Source organism: Trachinotus anak, unplaced genomic scaffold (genome assembly GCF_046630095.1).
Source record: "Trachinotus anak isolate AG129_WGS33_773 ecotype Australia unplaced genomic scaffold, CSIRO_AGI_Tana_v1 ptg000023l, whole genome shotgun sequence".
In the NCBI taxonomy this organism is placed as follows: domain Eukaryota; kingdom Metazoa; phylum Chordata; class Actinopteri; order Carangiformes; family Carangidae; genus Trachinotus; species Trachinotus anak.
In genome coordinates this window covers 8,002,216-8,015,152 of record NW_027273874.1, presented here as the reverse complement: position 1 = coordinate 8,015,152, position 12,937 = coordinate 8,002,216, and the positions used below count along the sequence as shown (strand labels likewise).

General features: G+C 41.7%; 1 protein-coding gene across 1 annotated transcript; it reads left to right on the top strand.

The window, feature by feature from the left end:
* Nucleotides 1-5,455: 5,455 nt before the first annotated feature.
* LOC139607069 (uncharacterized) lies at nt 5,456-8,454 on the top strand. The gene is made up of 6 exons (XM_071459680.1): nt 5,456-5,489; nt 6,262-6,358; nt 6,493-6,592; nt 6,843-6,898; nt 6,988-7,347; nt 7,592-8,454. The coding sequence occupies exons 4-6, from the start codon at nt 6,850-6,852 to the stop codon at nt 7,939-7,941; spliced, it is 759 nt and encodes a 252-aa protein (XP_071315781.1). The 5' UTR covers nt 5,456-5,489; nt 6,262-6,358; nt 6,493-6,592; nt 6,843-6,849; the 3' UTR covers nt 7,942-8,454.
* The last annotated feature ends 4,483 nt before the right edge of the window (nt 8,455-12,937 follow it).

Below are 12,937 nucleotides of genomic sequence, written 5' to 3'. Positions count from 1 at the left end.
ACATTGGTGTCAGAAATCTTAATTATTATATCAAAGGCACATTTCTATGTTTTTAATGTGTTCACATCCCTGTGGGTTTGTGTTTGAATTATTATGAAGTGTAAATGCAGCTTTCATTGACCCATATTTCATGTTGAACAGCAGCAGCAGTTATGATGGTTCTGGGAAACATTTGTTCTCAAATCAAATCTGATTTCAGACAAAGATAATGTAAGATCTCTAACCTTCCTGTTTGTTTGAGTCAAAGTGTTTCCAGAAGAATCGTTCAGATTTAGCTCTGAGTTTGTCCAGTCACTGTTCACTCTGTTGTTCTCCCACCAATCACCATCAGTCTCAAAAACCTGTCTGGACCTATAAGAGAACAGCACCTTTATTAGTATTTCTGAGTCCCACATGTTCCAGTGGACATGATCATTTTCCAGAATTTCATCCGTCTTTTCTCATCATATATATACAATATGTGCATATTGTAAATAAATACTTATTATGGCCTGTATAATATTTATTTATAGATAAAAAAAAGTCATCAGGACTTTTCTGTGTGTAAATCTTTAACATCAGAATATGAGAAGATGCAACTATAACAAGGAAATATGTGAAAATAAATGAATATACAAATAAAGTCTGTGTCCTGTGTCTTTATTACCTGTCAGCAACAAATCTGTCTTTCTTAATGATTTCACTCCATCTACCTGAATACACCTGTTTTTGACAGAAACCATGTTTTTTTTATTTTCACACAACAAACTGCTTCACTACACAACAGGCTGAGAGTTTCAAACATGGAGGTCCCTGTGTTTCTGTCTACGCAGTTTTACCAGCTGAGAGAAAGTGAAACGACCAGAGCAATAAGGTGCGGCTGCAGACCAGGGGGCGTGGCATGATGGGGGCGTGGTATTACTTCCAGTTACACCCCCAAACTCACAATAGGCCAATCACAGTCACGCTGCTCCCACTCACGGAACGCCCCCTGGTCTGCAGGACCTTTCTCCTCCAGCTGAGGATTTCCACTGTGACAACCTCCCTCAGGTAAAGAGCTCCCTCTACTGACGCTGTCCTCAACTCCAGTGGAACAACCCAGGTTCTCTCTCACAATTACACACAATGAGAAAGTGACAACAACAGGCAGCAAATAACAACAAGCTGCAATAAAATCAGTGACTGTAAATTTCACCTTCATGTTTAGAAAAAACAAACATTAAAGTTCAAACTGTGTATAAAGTATAGAAAGATCAGAATAACACAGTTTTATAGTTTTCATGACATTAGACAATGAACAGATCCACTAACACATGAAGACTGTGCGGCTACAGTTTTGTATCAGAAGAGATCAAATTCATGATTCATACTATATAAATATCAACATCATATTTTATTTTGAAGCATTGACCAAAAGCTTCAAATGAAAAAGGTAAAAAAACAAAGTAATGACACAACACTCCACCGACCAACAGCGTCACTTCATCACTCACCCACCTCGGTGTTTATAGACCACTGCTGTGGCCAAACAAGTTTGCTCCATCAGGTCCATGATGTTGTGTATCAGCTGTGGACTGTGGCTCTTACTCCACAGTCACTGACTGAAGAACATGAAGAGAAACCAGTGTTTTCTGAGTCTCGTCTCATTGACGTCTTTGATCAAACTGTTTCTGTGGAGCCGTAACTTTCTCCAAATCCACTGCTGGACTCTGGGTAGAAATCTTATTCTGTCTCTGGTTCTGTCTCTGGTTCTGTCTCAGGTTCTGTCTCTACAGCTGCAGAGACGTTTTGTTTCTCATCAGCAGGTTTAGTTAAATGAAGACAGAGAACAGAGCAGAACAGAAGACAGAGAACCAGTAGAACTGAAGCTGCTGCTGCTGCTGCTGTCCGTCCAACATAGAGGCCGATCCTTCCCCAACTCTCTGGTTCTGGTCTCTCAGGTGGTGTCTCAGGTTGGGGCTGATCAACAGCTGCTGTAAAAGACATAAAAATACTTCAAGTCCAAAATTAAAATGTGAACCGTTTGGACTTGAACCTGACGATGTTTGTTTCTATGAACAGTTCATTATTTGTTGTATCATGAATTATAATCTCAGTAAATATTATAGAGCTGAGCAGCCAAACTGCATCAAGTCTAGTTTAGTCTGTACAACACTGATAACATCCATAAGAAGAGAGTTCTACTGAGTTCTACTGAGTTCTACTGAATCAACTCACCAGAGTTTGTGGTCGGTCGCCTCTGTTGAATCCTGCCTGGCTGCTGTTGATCGAGGAGTGGAGAGTTTGAGCTCTGGCTCCATCTAGTGACAGAAAGACATGACTGCAGCTGATCAAGCTTTTCTTCCTCTGGGGATGAAACCAACTCTCCATCACTGTGACTGGAGCTCACAGTGTTTGTGGCAGCAGCATCGAGGCTCAGCGTCCTGTCCTTTGCTCAGTAGAACTTTTCTTCACAGGTTCATTTCACAGTGAAGAAAAGTATTGTGCACTAAAACTGATTTCCAGAGGAATTTGGGAAATATTTTACACTTTACTCTGTTGCTGTTATTTTGTCGTGTTTATCAGTGAAAGGATTTTTCTTTACATGAACAACACAGATTTGTTTGGTCTCTTTACAGCAGCGAAGGATTTGTCTGAACCTGAGACAGAACCTGAGACAGAACCTGAGACAGAACCTGAGACAGAACCTGGGAGACCAAACACAGCAGGTCGGGGAAGGATCAGTCTCTACCTTGGACTGGGACTGACAGCAGTTGTTGTTCTGTTTCTTTTTATTCATTCATTCTGCCTTCAGAGGAAGATTTCTACCCAGAGTCAAGTTACGGCTCCACAGAAACAGTTTGGTCAAAGACGTCAATGAGACGAGACTCAGAAAACACTGGTTTCTCTTCATGTTCTTCAGCCAGTGACTGTGGAGTAAGAGCCACAGTCCACAGCTGATACACAACATCATGGACCTGATGGAGCAAACTTGTTTGGCCACAGCAGTGGTCTATAAACACCGAGGTGGGTGAGTGATGAAGTGACGCTATTGGTCGGTGGAGTGTTGGGTTATTTTCTTTTCCCATTGGTCAGCTGCTCTTTCAAAAGGATTTGGTGCCAACAGTTTGTATTACGTCATCAGGGGCGTTTACAGTGGAGACCGTAAACAGTCCAGCTGTGTCACAGGTTTCTACCTGCTCTTATTTTGAAAGGACACCTTGTTAAAGTCTGTCACTGATCAGACAGATGTGAAACCTGCTCTGTGTTCACTTTATTGAAATAATCTGATTAGGATAAACCATGTCGACCTCATAATCCATGTTTAACTCATCTGTGCAAATTATTTCTTTCTTTACCTTTTTCATGTGAAGCTTTTGGTCAATGCTTCAAAATAAAATATGATGTTGATATTTATATAGTATGAATCATGAATTTGATCTCTTCTGATACAAAACTGTAGCAGCACAGTCTTCATGTGTTCGTGGATCTGTTCATTGTCTAATGTCATGAAAACTATAAAACTGTGTTATTCTGATCTTTCTATACTTTATACACAGTTTGAACTTTTGCACAGAACTTTAATGTTTATTTTTTCTAAACATGAAGGTGAAATTTACAGTCACTGATTTTATTGCAGCTTGTTGTTATTTGCTGCCTGTTGTTGTCACTTTCTCATTGTGTGTAATTGTGAGAGAGAACCTGGGTTGTTCCCCTGGAGTTGAGGACAGCGTCAGTAGAGGGAGCTCTTTACCTGAGGGAGGTTGTCACAGTGGAAATCCTCAGCTGCTCAGAAGTCAAGTGTGTTAGTGACTGAGGCACAGACCAAGAGCTCCCCCTGCTCTTACTGTAGCAGAAGTGATTTTCCCATACCACTGAATTTCCTCTGTCTGTTCACCAAAATAAGACACAACCTATAAAAATAAAACTCAGATGTTTCACCAACTTCAGTTTAATTGAACTAGAATCATCACATTAGGCAGCAGCCATCATATCAGTTTATTCATAAATCTGCTGCTCTCACTGGATTACTGGGCTTTTCTCTCTCTAACTGAAGAGAATGAATGAAATAACTAATGTTCATATTGTTCTTTATTTGATTGAGTTGGACTTGACAGTTTGATTCTGACACATTCATTGCTTCACATTGAAAAAGCTGATGTCAGGAGGAAGTGCTGAGTGGAGGCCCAGCTGATGGCAGCAGTGAGAGATGCTCACCACTGAGTCTGAAGATGAGGTGTAGTGTTTCCACAGTGTCTGGTTGTTTTGAGCGTTTGTGGGTTTGTGGGTTTGTGGGTTTGTTTTTAGAGCTGATTAATCAATATTTAGCAGGAGGACAGTGTGAGAGTTCAAATAAACCACGTTTACCTTAAAACTCAAATCACACGTTGATTCTCTGACAGTCATTTGATGAGCTATGACAGTGATAACAACTCAGGTCTGGCCTGACTCTGTAAAGAGCCTTGAGATCACGTATGTTATGATTTGATGATACAAATAAAACTGGATTGAACTGAAGAGAACTGACATGTAGACAAACAACCACTCAGCCATGTGTCTTCAGAACTGCACTTTACTGAATATGAAGCTGCTGCTGTTGGTGAACGACACTGAGCTTTGGTTTGATGATGATCTGTCACTTCATTGATCACATGTCTGTTGAACATTGTGTTTGTTCAACTGTCTCTTTACTACAAACCAAAGTGTTTTTGTTGACACCTTATTGGTCTAGTGTTCTGGATGGTGTCTTCTATGAGGTTTTTAAATGTGAAACAGTGAATGTGTCAGATTCTCTTTTGACTCAAACTCAGTCAGATGAGGCTCTGATGAAGTTTGGCCCTTCTGTCTTCTCACATGTTTCATATCTTTCATGATTATTGTTGTTTCTTGTCTGTGTCTTCTCATATTCTTGTCTTCATTATTGTGTAAAAAGAGAGAGAGTCTCTGAGTGCAGCTTGGAGTAGGGTGTGGGTTTTAACCCTGAGCCCCCCTGACAGAGGAGTGTTAAACGCAATTCTCCTGCTGGTCCTGTGCAGAGACTAAAGCATGGCAGACATGTTTTTCTTTCTTAAATCAGAAGCAGCTGAGTTCTGATATATTTCTGCTGCTGGTTTCATGAGGAAGAAAAGTCTCTGAAACGTCTTTCAAATGTCAAAGTCTTCAGATCTACAGAGAAAAAGTCGCTGCAGCTTCTTCTCTAATGTGCAGGTTGTTGATCTGACACTGAGTCAAACACACAACAATGAAGAAAACAGACTCACACTCACATCTACACTGAACCACGACTTCTTTCTAGTCTGAACTGTCACTTTCTCTCCTGAAAAACATCACAATTTAGTGCAGTGATATGATCACAGACAGCATGTTGCTCATGGTCCGTGTTACATAAGGAACAGAAACCGAAAGTAAACAAACGATGGGACTTTCCCGCGTCGTATTGTTGACAAGTCACTGCACTGACACGCATGAGACGTTCAGGGAATATGTTTTGTTGAAAAAGCAACAAGCAGCGAAGCGTTTGTGCTAAAACAGTGAGTATCTGTTTATTAACCTGTGTGTTTCCTTGTGAGAGGTCGGACCCGCTGGCTGCTGTGTAGTTGTGTGTCGCTGTGTGTGGTTGTGTGTAGTTGTGTGTGGTTGTGTTTTGGCTCAAACTTGAGGTTTAAACAATGAGTCAAAGATGTTTTGTGGTTTGCAAACTTTTACCCCCATCCAGCTCCTCCCCCGCCCCACTGATGTCTGTAACTATGAGTAAACCTATTATTTTATTTTATTTCATAATTATAATAAATTATTATAATTTACCATTTATTTATTTTTATTTAATGTGTAATATTTATTAACATTCTTGTTATTATTTTATTTCGTATTATATTATTCTGTTTAATATCATTTATAAAAACAAATGTCATTGAATGCCACATAAAAGCTTTATTTAACTGCACAGTTGGAATATCATGATCATTTGTTTTTCAGGGAGCAAAAAAGTAGAAAAAAAGTCATGATAACAGGAAACACAGTGGAAGCTGCGCATTAGTGGGAGAGGACATGAATCCACATGAATCCACAGCTGTTCAGTAGAATACATAGAAAACTGCCAGCAGTGAAAACGAAGCTTGAATTTAATCTTTGTTGTAAACTGTCTAAATTACAACATGTTTAAATATCTGTAGCTAAGCAAGCACATAGAAGCTGACAACAAAATACACAGAAATACATAGAAAGTCAAAGTACAAAAACAACTGCCATTATGATGAAATGTTCCCTTTACAAACCTTTGCTCTGACTCCCACTGTTTAACAGCTGAGAGGAAGAGGAAGAGGAAGAGGAAGAGGACGCGTTCTGTGGCGGCTGAGGAGTCAGATCAGAAGATCAGCTCCTGCACAGAGCAACCAGTCAGGTCGGTTTAACTCACTGTAAATGAGAGAGAGAGACGCCTTCAACAAGCTGCACTAACAAGTGACACCTAGTGGAGAACTCTGCAAGAAACCGTCTGAAGACATGACGAGTAAATCAAACTCTCTCTCCTCTTAGTTCACAGATCAGAGCAGGAAGGTCCACGAGTCCCAGCGGTGTCTCCTTCAAGAGTGACAGATCCAGAGCCTGTTTCCTTTGGTGTTAAGAGGCGCAAACGGTAACTCCACATTTTGTGCTCTGTAATTAAAGTATCTTTAAATGACGTGACTGCAGCTGATCAAGCTTTTCTTCCTCTGGGGATGAAACCAACTCTCCATCACTGTGACTGGAGCTCACAGTGTTTGTGGCAGCAGCATCGAGGCTCAGCGTCCTGTCCTTTGCTCGGTTGTTGGTCCTGAGCAGGATCATGAACAGGATCAGCTGTTGTGATGATGTTTGTGACCTTTCACCTCTGTCTCCTCTCACAGGGAGAAGATGATCAGCTGCTTCCTGCTGCTCATCACACTGACCTCCTGTGTCTGTGGTGAGTTTACTCCAACACTTTATTATCCATCAATAATACAAGTCCTCAGTGAGTCTGCTCCTCACTTTCCCTCTCTGTCTCCTCCACAGCAACATTTGTAGTGACTGTGACACAGAGCTCCTATCAGGCAGAGGAGAACCACAACATCACACTGGAGTGGAGCTTCACACCCAAACCTCTCACTTCACACAGCTCCCTTACTATCTACTGTCAACTGATAACTGATCACAAAGAGTCAGTCCTGTATCATGTACATGAGGGTGTTGAGGACCCAGAGTCTCAGGATGAACAGTTTTCAGGACGAGTCCAGTGTGACAGAGACGCTCTCAGAGAAGGACGAGTCAGACTCCATGTGTCCAGACTCAGGACTGAGGACTCAGGACTGTACCAGTGTCAGGTCCTCACTCCTGATGGGAGGGGCTCTGAGACATGTCTCCTCAACGTCTCTGGTGAGTTGATTCAGTAGAACTCAGTAGAACTCAGTAGAACTCTCTTCTTATGGATGTTATCAGTGTTGTACAGACTAAACTAGACTTGATGCAGTTTGGCTGCTCAGCTCTATAATATTTACTGAGATTATAATTCATGATACAACAAATAATGAACTGTTCATAGAAACAAACATCGTCAGGTTCAAGTCCAAACGGTTCACATTTTAATTTTGGACTTGAAGTATTTTTATGTCTTTTACAGCAGCTGTTGATCAGCCCCAACCTGAGACACCACCTGAGAGACCAGAACCAGAGAGTCGGGGAAGGATCGGCCTCTATGTTGGACTGACAGCAGCAGCAGCTACAGTTCTACCTGTTCTCTGTCTTCTGTTCTGCTCTGTTCTCTGTCTTCGTTTAACTAAACCTGCTGATGAGAAACAAAACGTGTCTGCAGCTGTAGAGACGTTGATTCTCTGTGAGAAACAGACCAACACATCTAACAGGACTCTGTCTGAACCACGTTTCTCTATCATAATGATAGAACCTGAGTCAAAGAACCCAGACACAGAATACAGGACTCTGTTCTTGCATCATCAGTTGTTAGTGTCATAAACTGACTTGTGATATAAAATGCATGTTTTTCTGTGTTAAATGATGATGTTCATATTGTTTAGAGTTTGAGTTTAAATTCGGTCATAACATCATTAACAGCTAATATCAGTGTAAATAATGTTTCCACTGGATCTGAAACAGTGAACAGAACATTTGACTAAACTCACTTTAGATTTGAAGCCTCCTTCAGCTTCACACTCATTATTATTATTACTATTATTATAGCTACTGAATGAAACTGTTACAATATGCAATAAAGTTTCCTCATGTACGGTTTATAATGTGAATATACTCTAAATAAATCTGTGTTTATATGAGAGAAGAAGTTGTGTTTCTTCCCAGAAGTTGACAAGACTTAAAACAGTTTATTCACAACAACTATAATAAACTTTATTGAATTGGAGCTTTACAGGAGCAGAAATAACCTAAGCTGTTTCATTTTGTGAGTCAGAGAGTGAAAGTAAAATGTGTCCACTCAAGCTGTTTCAAACGCTCTCACAATCACATGAGGTCATAAAGTGTAACGGAGCCTATCATGGCCCATGGTGCAACAAAAACTCAGATCAACCTGCTACACGACTCCTGGTTTCACCGACATTTGTAGACGTGTCCTGGTGTTTACACCTTTATTATGACAGAAGAGACACAAGGCGATGTCCGACCACAGGGTTGTATTATTGTTGTGTTCGTCCTGGATTTGTTTTAATGAGTAAACTTGGAGGGGGGGGGGGCAAAGCGCAGATATCAATTCTAACATCTGCTCTTCACCCGCTGCATCAAGTGTAGACACTGATGACACTGGGTGGTCAGACACCCAATCTGACCTCTGACCTTTCACCTCTTCCTGTCAGAATGAGTCAGAGCACTGGTGTCAGAAATCTTAATTATTATATCAAAGGCACATTTCTATGTTTTTAATGTGTTCACATCCCTGTGGGTTTGTGTTTGAATTATTATGAAGTGTAAATGCAGCTTTCATTGACCCATATTTCATGTTGAACAGCAGCAGCAGTTATGATGGTTCTGGGAAACATTTGTTCTCAAATCAAATCTGATTTCAGACAAAGATAATGTAAGATCTCTAACCTTCCTGTTTGTTTGAGTCAAAGTGTTTCCAGAAGAATCATTCAGATTTAGCTCTGAGTTTGTCCAGTCACTGTTCACTCTGTTGTTCTCCCACCAATCACCATCAGTCTCAAAAACCTGTCTGGACCTATAAGAGAACAGCACCTTTATTAGTATTTCTGAGTCCCACATGTTCCAGTGGACATGATCATTTTCCAGAATTTCATCCGTCTTTTCTCATCATATATATACAATATGTGCATATTGTAAATAAATACTTATTATGGCCTGTATAATATTTATTTATAGATAAAAAAAAAGTCATCAGGACTCTTCTGTGTGTAAATCTTTAACATCAGAGACCATGAAGTTTCTCAAAGAGGTAAAACTCAGAGACTTTGTCATCAACAACAGAAATAATAAAGACATAAATATGAGAAGATGCAACTATAACAATGAAATATGTAAAAATAAATGAATATACAAATAAAGTCTGTGTCCTGTGTCTTTATTACCTGTCAGCAACAAATCTGTCTTTCTTAATGATTTCACTCCATCTACCTGAATACACCTGTTTTTGACAGAAACCATGTTTTTTTTATTTTCACACAACAAACTGCTTCACTACACAACAGGCTGAGAGTTTCAAACATGGAGGTCCCTGTGTTTCTGTCTACGCAGTTTTACCAGCTGAGAGAAAGTGAAACGACCAGAGCAATAAGGTGCGGCTGCAGACCAGGGGGCGTGGCATGATGGGGGCGTGGTATTACTTCCAGTTACACCCCCAAACCCACAATAGGCCAATCACAGTCACGCTGCTCCCACTCACGGAACGCCCCCTGGTCTGCAGGACCTTTCTCCTCCAGCTGAGGATTTCCACTGTGACAACCTCCCTCAGGTAAAGAGCTCCCTCTACTGACGCTGTCCTCAACTCCAGGGGAACAACCCAGGTTCTCTCTCACAATTACACACAATGAGAAAGTGACAACAACAGGCAGCAAATAACAACAAGCTGAAATAAAATCAGTGACTGTAAATTTCACCTTCATGTTTAGAAAAAATAAACATTAAAGTTCTGTGCAAAAATTAAAACTGTGTATGAAGTATAGAAAGATCAGAATAACACAGTTTTATAGTTTTCATGACATTAGACAATGAACAGCTCCACTGACACATGAAGACTGTGCTGCTACAGTTTTGGACCAGAAGAGATCAAATTCATGACTCATACTATATAAATAGCAACATCATATTTTATTTTGAAGCATTGACCAAAAGCTTCAAATGAAAAAGGTAAAAAAAAAAAAAGAAAGAAAAGTAATGACACAACACTCCACCGACCAATAGCGTCACTTCATCACTCACCCACCTCGGTGTTTATAGACCACTGCTGTGGCCAAACAAGTTTGCTCCATCAGGTCCATGATGTTGTGTATCAGCTGTGGACTGTGGCTCTTACTCCACAGTCACTGACTGAAGAACATGAAGAGAAACCAGTGTTTTCTGAGTCTCGTCTCATTGACGTCTTTGACCAAACTGTTTCTGTGGAGCCGTAACTTTCTCCAAATCCACTGCTGGACTCTGGGTAGAAATCTTATTCTGTCTCAGGGTCTGTCTCCATTTCTGTCTCAGGTTCTGTCTCAGGTTCTGTCTCTACAGCTGCAGACACGTTTTGTTTCTCATCAGCAGATTTAGTTAAACGAAGACAGAGAACAGAGCAGAACAGAAGACAGAGAACCAGTAGAACTGAAGCTGCTGCTGCTGTCAGTCCAACATCGAGGCCGATCCTTCCCCAACTCTCTGGTTCTGGTCTCTCAGGTGGTGTCTCAGGTTGGGGCTGATCAACAGCTGCTGTAAAAGACATAAAAATACTTCAAGTCCAAAATTAAAATGTGAACCGTTTGGACTTGAACCTGACGATGTTTGTTTCTATGAACAGTTCATTATTTGTTGTATCATGAATTATAATCTCAGTAAATATTATAGAGCTGAGCAGCCAAACTGCATCAAGTCTAGTTTAGTCTGTACAACACTGATAACATCCATAAGAAGAGAGTTCTACTGAGTTCTACTGAGTTCTACTGAGTTCTACTGAATCAACTCACCAGAGACGTTGAGGAGACATGTTTCAGAGCCCCTCCCATCAGGAGTGAGGACCTGACACTGGTACAGTCCTGAGTCCTCAGTCCTGAGTCTGGACACATGGAGTCTGACTCGTCCTTCTCTGAGAGCGTCTCTGTCAGACTGGACTCGTCCTGAAAACTGTTCATCCTGAGACTCTGGGACCTCAACACCCTCATGTACATGATACAGGACTGAGACTCTGTGATCAGTTATCAGTTGACAGTAGATAATAAGGGAGCTGTGTGAAGTGAGAGGTTTGGGTGTGAAGCTCCACTCCAGTGTGATGTTGTGGTTCTCCTCTGCCTGATAGGAGCTCTGTGTCACAGTCACTACAAATGTTGCTGTGGAGGAGACAGAGAGGGAAAGTGAGGAGCAGACTCACTGAGGACTTGTATTATTGATGGATAATAAAGTGTTGGAGTAAACTCACCACAGACACAGGAGGTCAGTGTGATGAGCAGGAAGCAGCTGATCATCTTCTCTTCTCTCTTCACCTTCACATTTTGTTCCACTTTAGGGAAAGTGACGACTTTCCTGCTAAAAGATGTGATTTAGAGTCTTTACTGACTTCAGAAGCCACAGACAGAGAGTGAGGACAGTACAGAGGGATTATAAGACACATGTGGTGAAAGCAGCCTGTTCCTGATGGAGCTGATCAACATGTCAGCAGCAGTTTAATGCTCACACTGACTGTTTCCTGTTGGGTAGTTTAATCTACAACCTGATGTTTCAGACACACCTTCATTTTCAGAATAAGCGGGGGGCGGAGTTTAAAGGGGCGTGGTTTAAAGGGGGCGGGGCTTAACGGTGAACTCCGCCTCAGGGGGAGTGTTGAAACCATGGATGTATTAAACATGAAACCTGGAAGTTAACATGGCGCCTCCGCTGTTCCACAGGATTCAACACATGGATGTATTATAAGACCTGGACACGGCGCCGCCGCTCAGCCTCGCAGCCATTTTTTCCCAGCGGCCACTCGTGGTATTGCAGCGAAAAATCCCCTGCGGCCCAAAAAGCATTTTCCCATAGAGCGCAATAGTAAAAGAGAGGCCTGTAAAACTGTGAACAGCCGCCTCCAGCTGTGCACACAGCCACATATCAACCTTTCTCATGTATATTTTTAATCCACGGGGTTTTAATCTGTGTAAAAGTTTTTCAAAGCTCAGAAAAGTCTTTTTTCTCTGAGTGACGTCACCACTGTGTACGTGCACTCGATCCGCGGTCCCGCTGTGTCTCGGGAACGAGCATGGTTGTTAGGTTACTGCTAGTGACGTCAGGACGAGAACAAGTTAGTGTGAAAAGTGAATAAACAACAAAGAGTTTTCTTCTTCACAAACCAAGTTCACTGATTTTGTGATTTTTGTCGCATTTATTCGTCGCTTTTCCACTTTTTTCAGGAAAGTAGTTTTTAATCGACATGTTCTCATCACTGGGTTCAGACGCCGCCATGATTGTTCATCACTTCCTCCAGTTTCTTCAGGTGTTTAATGTGAGTCCCTGAGCTTCTGTGATAGTTTGTGTGATGTGTGAGCAGCAGAGTCTCCTCCTGACTGCAGGTCACCACCTGTCATCAACAACCACCGCCTCAGTATTTATAGATGAGGGACCTTCACTGTGTCAGCGGGTTCAACTAGAACTGAGTCCGGCCTGGACGCAGCGTCCTCCGGGTCAGCAGCGGGGGCCTGAGCCGCTGCAGCCCGCGGCCCCTCTCTGTCCCTGGGGGAGGAACCGGCCTCATCACCGCCTCTACCTCCCCTCAGTATGTGTTCAGTATACAGTAAATGTTCAGAGGCATTCATCATTTAAA

Excerpts from the sequence above, each read along its gene's own strand:
- LOC139607069 (XM_071459680.1), top strand. The coding sequence starts at position 6,850 with ATGATCAGCTGCTTCCTGCTGCTCATCACACTGACCTCCTGTGTCTGT. Across the intron at positions 6,899-6,987 it reads ACTGACCTCCTGTGTCTGTG|CAACATTTGTAGTGACTGTG; the intron begins GTGAGTTTACTC and ends TCTCCTCCACAG. Across the intron at positions 7,348-7,591 it reads ATGTCTCCTCAACGTCTCTG|CAGCTGTTGATCAGCCCCAA; the intron begins GTGAGTTGATTC and ends TGTCTTTTACAG.